At 48.8% G+C, this 17,690-nt stretch overlaps 1 protein-coding gene across 2 annotated transcripts in view; it reads left to right on the top strand.

Moving 5' to 3' along the window:
* The window catches only part of PARD3B (par-3 family cell polarity regulator beta), a 614,980-nt gene extending 597,524 nt beyond the window's left edge, over nt 1–17,456 (top strand). The window contains exons 23-25 of one of the 2 annotated variants that reach the window (XR_012646411.1): nt 14,417–14,629; nt 15,351–16,086; nt 16,887–17,456. Coding sequence is in view for 1 of the 2 variants with exons in the window: in XM_075001347.1 (XP_074857448.1) it covers nt 14,417–14,441 (25 nt within the window). In the remaining variant the exon portion in view is untranslated. Of the gene's footprint in view, nt 1–14,416; nt 14,729–15,350; nt 16,087–16,886 lie in introns of those variants that run through there. The other variant, XM_075001347.1, reaches the window with a different exon arrangement.
* The last annotated feature ends 234 nt before the right edge of the window (nt 17,457–17,690 follow it).

Raw genomic sequence — 17,690 nt, 5'->3', positions numbered from 1 at the left:
ATCCCCCCTTCCCTCCAGATTTGGAGTGCCCGGGGGGCGGGGGAGAGTCCTGGGGGGGTGTTCTGCACAGCCAAAGAATGAGGAGAACTGAAACAGCTTGAAAGGGCAAGGATGTGTAGAAACAGCAGCAAGGAATGGTGCTGGTTTATAGCATGTGTGGGCTTGAACCTGGTCAACCGAGAGGGCCTGGGGTCCCTTCCTTCATGGCAAGGTGGTATGAGTCCAGAGAAGAGAACAAGGCCATTGGAATGCCCCCAGGTAAGTGGGTGAGGACCAGGGGCCTGGATCTGGGCCAAAGACTCTCTCATGAGGACTTTGTTACCCTGGAAGTGACTGATAGACTAAATTGCAAAATGGGGTGAGGAGCTGTTTTCTGCTAATCGTTTCCATCCATGTGCAGCATAAATTCTTCTAGGTGTACCGAGGCTTGTGCAAATGCGTACCAGCAATAGAAACAAAACCTTACTGTGGGCACTCAGTGTGGATGGCCTTTGACTCTCTCCTGAGGCACACAGCTTACAGGGAATGCTGCAGAGGGCCAAGTTTCAGGAAGAGAGACAGATCACCACAAGACCTCTGAGATGGCTGCTATGCCACACCAGGCCACAAGGAGGCGCTCCTGTGGTGAGTGAACCCCTTCGCACCAATATCCACAAGTCTGTTCTCACAGGTACTAAATTCTGATCAGTTTTCAAAGGTATCAGTCAAAGAAGCAGGACTTTGCTCAAGCTGGGATGGTAAATAAAGTTTTTATGTCTTCATTCCCCCTTTGCTAAGGATAAGCAGATAATTAGAAGGTGTAGAGCAGAAAACACAATCATCCTTATTTCAGAAGAGTTACCTTGCCTCTCTGGCAAGCTGTGGTCCACTTTATCCCATCTGCAAAACCCTCCTCACCTGGGAACCATGCCCACAGGGTGTATCAAGCCTCCATCTCTGCTGCCTCTTCGCACAAAAAGTTTTAGCCAAGCTGTTCACATCTGTTTTAATGAGTCATGCTGCTAGCACCTAGCACAGGTCTTTATTTTAGTACCCATAACAATTATTTCATGTCATGCCTTCAAGTGTGGAGGATTCCAAAGCTGAGAAAGGGGGGTGTCATATGACGTAGATTACTCGCACACCTCCAGGTGCAATGTGACAACAGGCTAACAATATGCTGCATGACATAGTCCAGCACATTAAGGGCAACTTCAGCTGAGACTGAGGCAAAGTGCAATTCTCTAAGCTGGCGTTTAGCAAGGGACCCTTTGGTTGAGGTCATTTCTAGAGGCCAGGAGCTCAACTTTGTGTCTTATCCAAGAGACAGCAGCTCCAGAACCCCCAGGCTCCTGTGACGTCACAGGAGAGAGAGTTCTGGGGCAGGAGGGGACTATATCGGGCTGTGCTAAGGGAAGGGGAAAGTTGCTGGAGCGGGCAGATGTGGCTGAATGGATTTATTCAAACCCGAATGACTGGCGGGCAGACAAGAAGTGAGGTGGGGGCACCCAGGGAATGTGATGTCGCTGCCCAGGTAAGTTTTTGGACTTGCATCCAAAGTCGCCTAGCACCATGCGGGCTGGGTACCTGTTTGAAGTACGAAATAACCATGGCCACTTTCAGAAGGGGCGAGTGTTGGAGCCAAACCCTACCAGTTAGCAGGTAGCAATTGGTGGTAAAGGAATTGGGCAGGGAGGGATAGTTCCTCTTACCAAAACAAGATGTTTTTCTACATAACAACAGCCACACTGGGTCAGCCCAAAGGTCCCCCTAGTCCAGGGTCCTGTCTTCTGACAGTGGCCAATGCCAGGTGCCACAGAGAAAGTGAACAGAACAGGTAATCATCAAGTGATCCCTGTCCAGTCATCCATTCCCAGCTTCCTGCAAACAGAGGCTAGGACACCATTCCTACCCATCCTGGCAAACAGCCATTGGTGGACACAACCACCATGAATTTATCTGGTTCTTTTTTGAACCCTGATAAAGTCCCGGTCTTCAGAACCTCCTCTGGCCAGGAGTCCCCCAGGCCTGCCATGTGCTGCGCAAGAAAGAAATTCCTTTTGGTCATGGTAAACCTGCTGCCCCTTAATTTCGTTTGGTGACCCCTAGTTCTTCACCATAGAACTACACAGGGTCAGAACACATGCTCCAGAGATGATGGTACTGGGAACAGGGACTATAACTTGGTAGTCACTGGAAACCGAGCCCATGCTGAATGTAACGTAGATCAGCTGGTTGTGGGTCAGAGTAGAACCAGGCGACTGATTGCATCTCATAAGCCTTCTCTCTTACATGTGAGTCCTGCTGATTTAAAGCTTGGCTAAACAATTCCAAGCAGCTCCTCGGAGCAATGCTTTGATTACACGTTTAAGGGGAATAATTTTTGAATGGGCCTTGACAAGCCACCCACCCAAAAAGCCACTGCTGGCAGTGCTCACAGCTACTGTTGCCAAGTGTCTACTGGCACCAAACCAGACACCCTTGCTCCACCTCTGCCCCACCCCTCCTCTGAGCCCCCACCTCCTACTCACTCTCTCCCCTCCCCTTCTGTCACTCACTCCCCACTCTCACTTATTTTCACTGGGCTGGGGCAGGCAGCTGGGGTGAGTTGGGATGCAGGGTTTGGGGTGTAGGAGGGTGCTCTGGAACCGTGGTGAGGCTGGGGTGAGGAGGCCGGGGTACAGAAAGGTGTTGGGAGGGTCAGGGGGTTGGGGCTCTGGGTGGCACTTATCTCAAGCTCCTGGAAGTATCTTGCACCCCCTTTCCAGCTTGTACATGAAGGTTAGGCCAGGCAGCTCTGTATGCTGTCCCACCCGCATTCACTGCCCCCCAGCAGCTTCCATTAGCCACAGCTCCCAGCCAAAAAGAGCTGCAGAGCTGGAGCTTGGGAAGTGGGTAGTCTGCAAAGTCCTCTCGCTGCTCCTGTGTGCAGGAGCCAGAAGGGGGATGTGCCACCACTTCCAGAAGCCATATGAAGCCAAAGTAGGCAGGAGTGTGCATTAGTCCCCTTGCGTCACCACCTGGACTCTTGACAGCCCAGTTAGCGGTTCTTATCAAAGCTGCTGGGGTCCCATTCCAGCTGAAAACTGGACACCCATCCACCCTACTCACAGCAAAACACCTAGCACAGAAGGGCCCTAACTGGAAACAGGCTTGTGTTACATTTCCAGAAGAACATCTGCATCTGGAAGAAAATAATTTCTTGGGAAACATGCACAGTCGAGTAAAGCTGCAAAATAAGACATTCAATTGTGAATTCTATATAAAACCCATGCCCTTTGCCTCCAGAAGGTAATGAATAAAAATGTTGTAAAGAAGCAATGAGGATTCAATGGTTTATATTTAAAATATGTTTTGTGAGGAAAACAATGCACCATAGAAATGGGACTGAAAGGTTCTCTGAGATAATGCCAGCAACTGCAAGATGTTAACTGCATTGTCATATAAGTTTCAAGGTGGGATTTTAATTTTCTCATATGAATCATAGAAGCAGTCATGAAAGCTGCCATTAAAATTCATTAGAAAAAACATAAACTTCCATTAAAATCTACCCCATTCTTCTCCGGATTCTCGGTCCTATTAGTTGGAGCTGTCAGCTGCTCTGCCAAACCTTACCTCCGCCACGTGATTTCATCTAGCAGAGGCGCTGCTATATTGGAGTTTTTCATACATCGCATCTGTGAATCCAGGGTAAAGCGCCAAGTTAAAAAAGCCCCACAGAACGGTGCTTTAAATTGCCACTTACATCTTAAAAACAGAAAGCTCCTGTTTTCAAAGGCCAGGCGTGCCAGTGCTTTTCTGTGCAGACAAAAGAGCAACAGGTGTGAGAAGGTGGCTTGAAAATGGGGGGCTGTTGGCCCCCAATCTAGTTTGCTTGTCCCAAATGCTCCCAGCTACTAGTCACAATGAACCCAGGTCAGAGATGTAAGCCGCATGTCTCCAGGGCAGGTCACATGCTGTGCGGGGTGCTGATTTGGTATCCAGTAGCGTGCAAATGAGTGATAATACACTCGGCCTATGGGGTGGGGGTGCTTAGCAGCAAAAATTAGCCAGAGAGGGGTAATGAGGATGCAAATTTTCCCCATACTGTGCACTTCCACTGAGCCCCAAATGCACGTGACATGCATGTTCCACTCACAGGGCCTGAGTCTTTCTTGCGGGGTGGCCTGGATAGGCTGCTTGAGTCATGCATGTGGGCCGCACACAGGCAACAAATCTCACTGCTAGCCCCTCTGAGAGAGTGTCCTCATAGCATAGGGCTGCCGGTATGCCTCTGCGTTTGCCTCTCTTCCCAGGCAGCGTAGGGCAGGAAGGGAACAAGGCTAAACCCAGGCTTGTGAGTTCAATCCTTGAGGGGGCCATTGAGGGATCTTAGGTAAACAGATTAAAAAAAATGTCAGGATGGTGACAGGTGCTGCTGTGAGCGCAGGGGCCTGGACTTGATGGCCTCTGAAGGTCCCTTCCAGCTCTATGAGATAGGTATAGGTAAGGCTGGCCTGGGGAACAGGTCAGCTAAGCCCCTATGGGGGCTACTATCATCAGTGCAACTCGGAGGCCGCACTGGTGGGGTTAGGGCTGGAGAGGGTGAACAAGTCCCTGACTGCCCTGTCTAAGACATATAAAGGTGGCTTTGTATCTGTGTCAGGTGTTCCCAGGGAGGCACAGATCATCTCCAGTTTGAACAGCCAGAGGCAGGGTGACCAGGCAGGGAAGTGGACAGGGGGCTGCAGACAGAGGTGTTTAAATAGGGAGAGAAAGAGATCCCAATGCTGAGGAGGCTGCCCGGGGAGCGTACGAGCGTTTGGTGAGAGTGAGTTTGCTCAGCTGTTTAAATTTTGAATTCTGATTGCAGGTGATTTCAGTTTCAGGTCCCATGGCAGCTGGGATTGTGTGTCTGGGCAGGTTTGATCCTCTTTTCCCTTCATTGCACTTGATCAGCCTGGGGCGCTGTGTGCTTATGTGCGCTCTTGCTCTGTGGCTTACTGCAAGCTCTGAAATGAAGCCATGATCCTGGAGATCACAGCTCTTGTGATTACACGTGGCAGTGGGGGAAATAGGCCCAGGCTGCATTTTGTAAAACTCTTTATTTGGGACGTTTTAGCACGTTTACGAAGCCCGTAGAAATGCAACAAACCAAAGTGACCGTTACAATAGTGAGCTGGAGTTTCGGGATGTTACAGAAGAGGTTGCCGTATTAGAGAGGGGGTGTCATTGCAACACCTGTAATATGTCTGGTGATTTTTATTAAATGGACTGAACTCACCATGTGAATTGTGTCTATCAAATGTTAATACTAAAAACAAACTAGAGAGGTGTGCTGGCTTTCTGCAGGTGAATAAACTTTGTGTGAGTATTGAACAAAAGGTAACCAAATAGCTAAGTCTTTGTCAGTCCTATGCCTATTTTTCAGGGTGCATCATTGGTTTGTTAATTTTTTTCCATAACAACAACCACCTCCCCTATTTCCTCAATGGTGGGATTGTTTTTGTCTTTCCAGTGAGAGGCTACCAATAGTTGATCAGCTCCTAGTAGATGAGATTGTGTTTCATTCCCTTTTGTGTGACTGTTTCCACTAGGAAGTCCCAGGAGTTTCACTGGCAGGGCAGCAGCCCTGTTCCCGGCCCCCCAGATAGGGCGACCATCCATTCCATTTTGGCCAGGATGGAGGTCATTCCCCATGTCTCATATTTGGCCCAGGGAGATACGGTCACCCTACTAACCAGTGAGCACTGCTTTGCTACTAGAGCTTGCCCGTCCCCTGCCTCACCCATACCATGTGCACTGGGGTCTGGGCTCGCCAGATGAAAACGGACTTTAACAACCGTCTAGAGAGGGAATGCTCAGAACTAACATTCATATTCAAATTTGACACATTAACATGTGGTTTGAACAGGGACAGCAATTACCTGACCCATTAGATAGAGGTAGCTGAGCTTGTCTGTATCTTCAAAAACAACAAGTCCTGTGGCACCTTATAGACTAACAGATATTTTGGAGCATAAGCTTTTGTGGGCAAAGCTTTTACCCACAAAAGCTTACGCTCCAAAATATCTGTTAGTCTATAAGGTGCCACAGGACTTCTTGTTGTTTCTGACCCATTATAAGGACTCTTTTACAAATACTTTGATGTTTTATCTAACTCTTAACTCCCCCGCCCCAGCCACTCCTGTCCCTCTGCTCTTCTGATTTGCCAACCTTGATAACAATTTTTGGACCTCTGTGCTTTGTACACGGAGTCTGTTCTAGTATGGCTAGGATCTGAAGAAGTGGGTCTGGCCCATGAAAGCTCATCACCTAATAAATTATATTGTTAGTCTTCAAAGTGCTACATGACTTCTGGTTTGTGTTGATAGAATACAGACTAACTTGGCTCCCTCTCTGTCTCGGTTCCCAGTGAGAATGGCAAGAAAGGGCCACCCTTGCCTCTGCCGTTACTGAGAGGACCAACACCTCCTCAGCTCAGCCCCCAGTGTGTATGGCAGGCACAGCTGAAGGCTTCCAGTCAGCTGAATCCGGACAAAACCAGGAAGCTGATCGCACTCAGGGAGAGCAATATTTCCACAACAATAAACACATCTGATCACCAGGAAAACGTAGTCTTTGACCAGGGCCTTGCACACAAAGGGAGACGCGCTTTTGCCCCCTCGGAATGGGAAGTGGCCGCTGTGAGAGAGCAGGAAAGAGCAGTGTGCTGTCTCTTAGAAGCTTTGATCAGCCACTCTGAATTATGCAGGCTCTGCAAACGGATGGCAACAACAAGGTTCCCACTGGGGAGAGGCGGAATATCTCTCTCTCCCACCTACCAGCCTCTCTACTCAGCCTCTTTGAAATCCCTCCCTGCCACTGACATGGGGTTCCAGCAGCTGGCCATGCAGCCTCCCTGCAGAGTTCCTTCCTTCCAACCCCTCCCTCCAGCTCCCTTCTAATCTGCTATTGCAGGCAAATACCGTCAGGCTGGGACTCTATTCTTCATCCAGGGCACAGGGCTTCAGAGTGCCTTGTGTATGCATCTGGGTCTCCCTGTATACACGCGCTAGCAAAAGAGGCCCTTCACCTGGCTCATTAGCCTTAGACCAGACCGTCATACAAAGGAACTTCATAGTGCCAGGCGAAGTGTGATTCTAATTGGGTAACAGATTGTGGATGAGCAAAGGCAGTAAAGGGCAAGTAACAAGAGCATCTTCCAGTTTCCCCCCTTGCGGTACTTCAGTCGTCTGTTCATGCAGTCTGGTGTTTTCCTTCTCCTTTGGAGCTCTCCGTTACTGTGTCAATGAAGAAAACAAGAGCCGTGGAGAAGGGGTCCTTGCAGTTCTGTAATATTGGCTCGTATCTTTTATTCAGCAGGACATTTCAAGCGACCACCTCACATCACACTGTGGACTTGCCAGTTGTTAGGGAGAGGCCTCTGACAGGGTGGCTGCCTTTTGACGGCTCAGTATCATTCTTCTCTTTGTTTTTATACAGGTAATAATTACCCTGGGAGTGCACCTCACTAGGAAAGTATACCATTTGCTTCTGGTTGATAGTGGTTTGCATCTTTCAGTGGTCCGCAGCCTGCAACAAACAAAGCTTTACTCCAGTAAATGCTTGTTCATGAGTAACTTTAGACATGGGAGTAGACCCATCTTGCCTCAAGGGATAACTCATGTGTAAAGGTTTGCAGGGTTAGGCTTCACATATGCAGTCCATTGGCCTGCACTGGAATACACTACACAACTGACCCTGCTGTATTTGGCCCATCCAACCAGAGTATCTAGGTAATAACAATGTTTGACACTTAAAGTGCTGCTCATCGGAGGATTTCAAACCATGTTACAAATGTAAAGAAATGAATTAAATCTCACACACTCTTGCAAGAGAAGTAAACATCAATGCACCTAGAAGACAAGTGGGCAAACTACATGGGATAATGTGCGGGCACCCCAAGGCAAATTCAGCAAACCTGAAAAAAGGCACAGTTGTTGCACATAAAAGTGTTCACCAGGAGAGTTATTGTGCTATACTTCGGCCAGGTGTACACTATGGGGAAGAGTCGACTGAAGATACGTAACTCCAGCTACATGAGTGATGTAGCGGGAACCAATGTATTCTAAATTGATTTCTCCTGCCATCCACACCATGAGAGGTCAACAGAAGAAACTCTCCCATCAACTTCCCTTTCTCCTTGCAGAGTACCAGGGTCAGCAGTGGAGTGCTGACAATTCAATTTACCCCAGCCCCCCTGGTGCACTAGATCAAACCCCAGGTAGACTGCCACCACGTTGATCTTCTGGTAAGTGTAGATGTCCCCTCATACTGTTATAATCATACTGTGGTCTACATTCTCCCACATGGACAAACCCAAAGAGCTTGCCGAGACTACGTCTAGCAGTTTAGAGAACTATAGCTGAAAACATATATTAAAAATCCACTTTACTCTTCACTATTTAGGCTGGGTGTTTGCTTTCTGACAAACGTGCAGCTTGGATGAATTGCAGAACAGATGCAGTATCTACAGCATAATTGAAAAGCTGCTTTTTGCTCTTGGCTTGGCGGAGCTGCAGAATAAGCCATTGCCATGTCATTTTTGTTTGCAGTTGTTTTTAGTCGGTTTCATTTTCTCATCTCTGGTATGAGTACAGGGCTGTGATGTTTGGATCGCCGAGGCTGCTGGTGAACATATGCATCCATTGTTACTTGCTGACACACATGCCAGCAAGAGAAAAGGTAGAGTGTTCGTTCTCCCCTCTGGCTGTCGGAAACTAACCAAACCATTTGGTTGCTGGGGAATGACGATGCTACACGTGTTGACAAATGGCCAGCCGAGACTACCAGTGGGGTAGGTAACCCATCTCCCCAAAAGGTGGTAACAAAGTCAATGGAAAAAGTTTCCATCAACCTACCACTGTCTGCACTGGGGCTTGTGTTGGATTAACTCCATGTTACTCAGGTATATGAATTGTTCATGCCCCAAGTGACATAGTTAAGGTGACCTAATTGTCTAGTGAAGACTGAGCCGCAGTGACCATTAGCAGAGCACAGCAGAACCCCAGAGCTAGGAACACCTTGGGAACGGAGGTTGTCCAGAACCCTAAAATGTTGGTAGCGCTGAACAAACATTATGGTTGGTTGTTCAAAAGTTTATAAATGAACATTAACTTAATTAATTTTTGAAACTTTACTGTGCAGAACCAAAGTGCTGCTTTGCCTTTATTGTAATAGTTTATATTTAACACAGTACTGTGCAGTGTTGGGGATTTTATGGATTTTTTTTTATTGTTTGTTTGTTTTGTTTTTATTATCTCTGTTGCTGTCAGATTATGTATCTCCAGTTCCAAATGAGGTGTGTGTTTGACTGGTCAGTTGAGTTGTAACTCTGGTGTTCATAACTCTGAGGTTCTACTGTACTTGGCACTGTTCTGTGGATAAAGAATCTTCCTGCCCAAAGGCCTTCAATCCCTAAAATTATCTTTGGTTTGTCTTGTCTTTTCACAATGCTTCTTAATTGAGGGAGAAGATGACTCAGGAGGTTGGTGGTGGAACAGGGGATCTGGTAAAAAAGCATTTCCTAGGGAAAGATTGAATGATAGGGGAACAGAGAAGTTGGGGCTGTCCTGTTTTGGCTTTCAGATTTTAAATCAGACCGAGGTCTAAGGGTCTGTGTTTAATAGCGTGACTGAAAACCAGTTTTGTAGCCAGATCCTAGTTAGTGGATACTCTCAACCTTGCACGACCCTAGAGTAATCCCTGGCTGGGGAGTTGCATTTAGCCACAAGAAGGCAAAAGGGAGAGAAGACTTCTAGATACAGCCTGTCCTTGATCGAGGTGATCTCTTTATGTGAAAACGGTGGTAGTGGAGGAAGGCTACAGAAAAGCCCATTTGGCCTAGACCAACCTACTGCATTGCTTTCCTAGGTTACAATCTAGGAGTTCTGTATTTTCAGTAGGATTAGTCAGTCAGAATAGTCTGGCAGAGCAATATCAACAGCCATTAATTCATAACCTTTCTTAGCAAGGACTGTGGCACAGAGGCAGAGCAGCCGCTACAAACACAGTTTCTTCTCCAGTACAGTATTTCTGATAGTTCATGGGGGAGTTGCTCACATGTCACATGGCCCTTGTATGGCCTGTGTTGCGTGCCTACTGTTTATAAAAGTGTTACTCCAACAACCAGCCCTGGGAACCCCATACTCTAAACTCTGCAAGAACCAGAAAAAATTGAAGAAGGAAATAAAAAGAGAGTTTTGTGTCATCTCCTCGGCAACCGTAAGCTCTGAAAAGAGAAAATACAGAATAAATTCTTGTTTATACTCAGAAGTAGAAGGCCCAGTCCCCCCTGCCCTGCATCATTATTTTCATTTGCATGAGTACAAAGCAGGGGGAAGATAACATCCATACTCTCCATTCACCCCAATAGTAGCATTTTACTTGGCACAGGTCTAAAGTACTTAATTTGATACAAGGCAATGAAAAGTCAAGCAAAAAATGTGGAAGCCTCAAGGGATTTAGATTAGGCAAAGGAAAGTCTGATATCTCACACATTATAAGAAGTATGTGCCTTAAAAGCAGCAAAATGTAGCCCCAGTTTGAGCAGTGAAGATCTGTAGAGAAATCAGAATAACATGTTACTATAATAGAGTCAGTGCCTTTCATCCCAAAGTGAGTCTAATGAACGAGTGCTTTCTCCATTAATTTATTTAGATCTTTGGGGGCATGAACTGTGTCTTTGTTAGATGTTTACGCAATGCCTAACACTAATCCTTGATTGGAGCACCTAGGTACTACCACAGTACAAAGAATAAATGATTAGATGCACAGTAACACAATACAACAGTTCATACAAAAAGTGAAAAAACACGAAGTCCACTTCCGGAATAGCTATTCTGAAATAGCTTATGTCAAAATAATGTTGCCACACACAAAAGTGCATTTTGAAATAGTGCTTAACAAGGGCATATTTTGGAATAAAGCCATTAGATGCACTATGGCTTATTTCAAAATAGGCTCTCTTCCCTGTCTTAACAGCACCTATTTTGAAACAGAGCATCTACACACAAGGGCTGCATCTGCACTAGCAAGTTCTGGTGAAAAATTCCACAGAGCGTCTACACCCAAAAAGCGTTCTTTCAAAAGTGAAAAAAGAATGTGGTGTTCCTTTCAAAATAGCTCTTCCTTTCCTGTTTCAGGAGCAGACCCCTTTTGAAAGCTTCTTTCGAAGGAAAACACAGGTAGATGCCTCAGGGGTCTTTTTTTTCAAAAGAGCAGTCCTCATGGCGCCTGATTTTTCGATCCGTGGCCCATTCTTTCAAAAGAGCAGGGGCTGTGTGGACGCTCTGTTTTGAAAGGGCAGAGCACTCTTTTGATCTGCTTTTTTGTGCATGGACGCACTCCTTCAAAAGTGGCTCTTTCAGAAGAGATCTTCCAGAAGGGATTCTTTTGAAAGATCTCTGTAGTGTAGACGTAGCCAATGAGCCTATTTGGAAATAGAAGCGTTGGATGCAGTATGGCTTGTTTTGAAATAGGCTGTATTTCCTGTCTTAACAGCACCTATTTCTAACTAACTATTTTGAAATAAGCACTATTCCTCATGAAATGATTTACCTTATGTATTTGACCCTGGTGAGGCCAAAGCTGGAGTATTGTATCAGTTCTGGGAGCCTGACTGTATGAAAGATGACAGACTGGAGAAAAGTCTTAGGGGAGTGCAACAAGAATGATCAAAGGTTTAGAAAACCTGACCTATGTGAAAAGGTTAACACCTGGATACATTCAGTCTTGAGGAAAGGAGATTGAGAAGGTCCCTGATAACAGTCTTTACTGATGTTAAGGGCTGCTCTAAGGAGGGAAGTGATCAAACATTTTCCATATCAGTAGAAGATAGGCCAAGAAATAATAAGCTCAATCAGCAGTAAGGGAGATTTAGGTTAGATAGTAAGAAGCTCTTTTCACCTCTGATCACTAAGTAACAGAAGAGGTTGTACCAGAATACAAGGGAAGTTGTTGACTCTCTCTGTCCATGGAGGTTTTTATGAGCAAGATAGACAAATACCGATAAGGGATGCTCTAGGCTTATTTGGGCTTTCCTCAGCACGAGAGGAGGGACAAGGTCACGGGCGAGCAAACTTTTTACGTCAGGCTCCACTTTTTGACCCTGCAATTAGCAGCCCCATCCCACCTGTCTGTCACCCAAACAGAAGAAAATTTCACTTATGTTCTTATATGAAAAAAAAAAAAAAAGAACAGAAAAAACCCTTTCAGCAGGGGTAAGACAATAAGTCTGTAGAATGTAAAAACCAGACTCATCAGTAGATAAATGTGAATATGCAGACATAAAAACAGGAACCTATTTCAGCATTTTTAATGAGGTGGATGAGCCTAAGACCCAGCAGCCGATCATGCTGCACCCCTGTAAGAAAGTTCATTCCCCACCAAAGGGGCCCTCCCACCCACCTTGTGCACCCCTGGTCAAGGTGATTTCTTGCTGTCCCTTCTCACCCTACGTTTCTAAGTTTTTATGATCTCAGATATTCTCGAGTGATGAGTCAGTAACTCGGTGTGTTGCAGCATTTCTCTATCTCCTGAGGAGACCTTTTTTGGGGGGGACCCGCTAAAGGATTATACATTACTGCCCCACTCCTCCTCCTCCTGCCTTCCAATCTGCCCCAGTTGTGATCAGATACACAATTACCCAAAATTCTGACTTCCATTTACATGTTCCACAGATGTCCCGCCTTCCTGGAATCTCCTCTCCCAATGACTGGTGGTGGTGGGAAAGGGGGGAGGAATCTAAGATACATACGTAACAAAGCAGAGAGCAGGGAAGCAACAGGTTACGTTGATTTTAAAGAGTAAGTCCAGGTGCAGTCTCCCCAGTGTGACCACCGTCTGCCTTTCCACCAGATGTCTTCATATAAAGCACCCGCTGGCATCCCGTCGCCTTTGTGTATCTGTGCACAGAGCACTCGAATGAGAGACAATATAAATTAATATCCATTGGAATGACAGCTGCTTGCATCTCGCAGAGCTCAGAACACGTGCCCTTCACGTGGAGCGAATACTTGTGAGACTAGAGTTGGATATTTGTGTTTGAGCAATTACAGAAAAACAACAGATTATTTTACCACTACCCAGATGGGGAAGGAAAGAGACTGTCTTCGGTGGCAGCATTCGCAGGAGCTGCAAACAATTTGGGATCTGGTTTGCAGAGGGGTTGAGACGCGTCGGCTCCCAGCAAAGTCAGTGATTGCTGGGAGTCCTCAGAACCTCGGAAAACTGGGCTTATTCTACAAGCGTTCGAATGCAGCAGCAGTGTAGATGCAAGTGAACCAGGCTAGGCTTAGCTGTTGCCTCACAATAGCCAAGCATGTAACAATGCAAAGCATTGTGTTCTACTGCCTCTAGCCGTAAGGAGTTGTTTCATTTTGTTTTGGCCTTAATTGTCTTCTTCCCCCAGTTAAGCAATAAGGTGCTTGTCAGATGAGCGTCCAATTAGTAGCTGTAATGAGTTACAGTAATATGACTATGATTTCAATTCCAATTCCTTAGCAACTGTAATTGCAGAAGCAGATTGCATGCCCCCCCCCACCAAAAAAAAGGATTGAGTTAGATTTAGCAATATTTTTAATGAAAATACCAGTGGGGTGAACAGTAATATTCAGCCACTCAATGATCCAGCAATTGCATTTGTTCTGGCAGCAGAGCCCCATCTAAACACTGCTCAGGTAATTCTTCCTCTCATTAGGAGCACAATAATTCATAGGCACAAATCTAGAAGTATTTGCTTTATTGTTAAAACATCCATGGAAATGAAAAGAAACACACACACAGCTCCCAAGCGGTACAGCATGTGCTAGTCATAAATCAATCCACAAGAGGCCTGGTTCTGCTCCCACTGAACCAGAGGGATATTACCATTGACTTCAGTGGAAGCAGGCTGCGGTTTTAAGTCCTGTTTGGACTTATTTTACCCTGGGACTTGGTTGCTGTGGCAAGTGTGCAGTCCACTGATATATTGCAGTACTGGAATTGAACTCCAGTCAGTTCACTTGTCATGTGCTTAGAGTCTGGGGCTTTCTGACTGCTCTCCTGTCAGCACTGCGGCCAGTAGGCTAGATGTGTGACAATACAGGTTGAACCTCGCTAATCTCAGCTGGCAACATCCATAACCTGGCATGATTTTAGTTAGCCGGACGACCGCTTATCATGGGTGTGGCCAAGTTTCCTGTGGTCCTGTAAAGTTTGTTTCCAGCCACCAGTCCTGGCTCTCAGGGTTCGGTGCTGTTATTTAGCTCTAATTTACCCCTAAATGTCTTCTAAGAGCCCAGTAAGCAGTGGAAGTGTTAGTAATGTGCTAAACAAAATTGACGTCCCGTGGTCTGGCAAATTCTCTCATTCAGCACCATTCAGGTCCCGGGGCTGCCAGACAAGAGGTTCAACCATTATATCTATCCCCTCACAGACACAAAACTGGAGCTATGCTGTGAAGCCAAGTGAAGAATAATAAACAAGAACATGGCGTCTTTACGGGATTATTTCCACCTGAGAATGCCAAGGACCTCTGAAGGGAGCAAAACTCCTGTTGACGGTGAAAAGGGATTGGTGTGGCTTTCTGGTGGAGATAGGATCAAGAAGCTTATGTTCTGACTGGACTGTGCCAATTGCTGTCTGCATGGTGCGTATTAAGATTTTGTTCCTCTCCTTCCCCCTCTCCAAAACGGCTGTATTACTATGACTAGCCCATCTTCCTGAGCCACTCTGAATCCTGCTCATGGAAGGTGCAATGGAAATCCCTATGATTATTAAGTAATGTCCTTCTTTTTTGCACTGATACTGGGTTTGTCCCAGTACGAACGTGTCCTCCTCCACCTTGAGTTGGTGTTTCTCCTCAGAGCACGTACTCCCAGTCAGAGCCTTTCCAGGCTGGGCTCTGGCTTCCCCTTATTCCTGGGTCTCAACATCTCCACCTGGCTTCCTCTCCTTGCCGCTTTACGCCTCCCAGCCTCTGTCCTGCGACTCCAGCTGCCCACTCCTGCTATCACCCTTGAGCCACATCTACACGTGCACGCTACTTCGCAGTAGCAGCACTAACGTTGAAATAGCGCCCGTCACGGCTACACATGTTGGGCGCTATTTCGACGTTAACATCGACGTTAGGCGGCAAGACGTCGAAGCCACTAACCCCATGAGGGGATGGGAATAGCGCCCTACTTCGACGTTCAACGTCGAAGTAGGGACCGTGTAGCCGTTGCGCGTCCCGCAACTTCGAAATTGCGGGGTCCTCCATGGCGGCCATCAGCTGAGGGGTTGAGAGATGCTCTCTCCAGCCCCTCAGCTCAATGGTGGCCACGTGGAGCGGCCCCTTAAAGGTCCTCATCCCCTCCCTTTCTGTGCAGGAAGCTGAGAGAGCCTGCAGGCAGCAGCAATAACACGCGGCTAGCCTGCACGCTCATCTTCAGCCACCGAGACCCCCAAAGGACCTCATGGCCGCCCGGCAGCCCCCCCAGCGCCCTGAGGGAACCCCTCCGAAGGGGAGCCAGGGCAGCCAGGGCAGGAGCCAGGCCAGGAAGCGGCAGCGGGGCCCCTCCTGGATGGAGGCCGAGCTTCGTGACCTGCTGGGGCTCTGGAGCGAGGAGGAGGTGTTCCAGGTAATGGAGAGCAAGAGGCGGAACATGGATACGTTCGCTCGGCTGGCCGAGGGCCTGGCCACCTGGAGTCACCCTGCCCGCACTCTGGACCATGTCCGGAGTAAAGTCAAGGAGCTGCGGCACGGTTACGCCCGGGCCTGGGATGCGGCCAGCCGATCTGGGGCTGCCCTCGTCACTTGCCCCTTTTACAGGGAGCTCAGGGACATCCTGGGCCCCCGGCACACCTCCTCCCCTCCAGCCACGCTTGACACCTCGGCTGAGGAGCCACAGCAGGCCCCGGAGCAGGAGTCCACCCCGGAGGCAAGCCCTGCACCCCGGGGGCCCCCCCCGGAGCCCACCCCCGGGGCACCGGAGCAGGAGGAGAAGGAGGAGGGGGACTCTTCCTCCACAGAGACGGGGCTCCAGATCCTCCTCCTGCCATCAAGGAGCAGCAGCTGGGCATTCGCCCCCCGGGTGTCCCCCGACCGTGGGAGTGGACCTACAGGTATGTAACCCCCCTGGTGTACACCACCAGGGTTGAGGGGCGGGGGTAATAGATATGTGGCCAAGGCCCTCCACATGCCCAGATGGCCATGGCCCCAAGGACAGCAGTGGCATGTCCCTCACAGGAGTGCATCAGCCCCTGCACCCCCCCCAGCACAACAGTGCCATGCCCCATCCCCGGGGCAGGGAGGGGTGGAAACTCTAGGGTCCCCCGGGACACCCAGCAGCAGCAGCAGCAGCAGCAGCAGCATGTAATGGAGTGGGGGGAGTGCAAATGCGAGACTCAGGCTAGATATGAGCAACAAGCTGAATAGCTCCCAGGGGTAAAGGATGATCCTGGGGCTACAACTGGCAGGTTACACCTCTGCCCTGAACAAAGAGGAGGGAGGAGCTGAGCTGGGTTTGAATCGGGGGCCGCAGTTAGAGGCTAGGGGAAGGGAGAGCTGGAAGGCAGCCAGCCTGAGGAGGGGGAAAGCTACACCCCAGAGGGGCACCCCTCAGGGTCTTCTCCCCAGGACGGGTTGGAAGGACTGTCTCTGACTGCTGTACTGTCACTTTTGGGAGAAACTGGGCATCTGTTGCTTAATAAACCTCCTGTCGTACCTGCTGAGTGAAGTGAGAGTCACTCCTGCCAGGGGACGGAGTGCAGTGCAGGGGGACCCTTGAACCCCATCACAGCAGCATCTCCCGGGGACGGGGATGGGGAACCTGCAGCACAGGGGTGGGGGGACAAGGGCCACGGCTCGGGGCCCACACTAACGCCTGTCTCCACTCTTCTTCCCCCCCTCCTGTGTTCCGCAGCTGCACCATCGGAAGGAACGGAGAGCGCCGGCCAGCCCCTCGGCGGAGGACCCACCGGCTGGCAGGTGGAGGTCGCGGAGCAGTGGCTGCGGGTGGAGCAACGCCACCTCCACCTCCAGGAGCGGGCGCTGGCCTGGCGCCAAGAGGCATGGGGGGCCTACATGGAGACCTTTAACCGCATAGTGGATTACCTGGCCCCCCATGCCACGCCGGCCGCCGCTGTGCCCGCCCTGCATGCTCCACCCGCCGCGCCACCCACTGCTCCTGTCATCGCCGCGCCATCCGCCATCGCCCCACCACCCGCCACTGAGGGACGTTCCACTGAGGGAGACCTGGGGCCAGCTGACACTTGCCGGCCGTATCTACCGGTCCGCCCAGTCCCCAGCCAGCCCTGGACAGGGCTGCGGCCGAGGCGGGGCTCCTGGCCGCCCACCCCCAGTGCTGGACTATAGGGGCGTGGGGCCCAGGACGTGCCCCCCTCCCTTGTATATATTCCCCCCACTGTTTTGTTGTTTGGCCTTGTATATAGTTTGTATTTATTTATTTGTGACCCCCGTTTGCACAGTCTGATCCTTCCCCCCCATGTAAATAGTTCTCCCCTTCCTTGTTATCCCTGTTTTTTTTTTGTTAATATATACATACACATTTAATATTTAAGTTAGTTAGAAGTTCCTATATATAGTTAGTATTAGTTAGAACAGAGTTCAAAGTAAACAAGTTTGATTTCACAAACAAGTGTCTGCTTTTATTTGTCCAGGAAAAGTTCGGGGGGGGTGTGCTGTTGGGTGCTCCGTGGTGTGGGTG

Source organism: Carettochelys insculpta, chromosome 8 (genome assembly GCF_033958435.1).
Source record: "Carettochelys insculpta isolate YL-2023 chromosome 8, ASM3395843v1, whole genome shotgun sequence".
Taxonomy (NCBI): domain Eukaryota; kingdom Metazoa; phylum Chordata; order Testudines; family Carettochelyidae; genus Carettochelys; species Carettochelys insculpta.
This window is presented reverse-complemented; position numbering and strand designations above follow the sequence as displayed.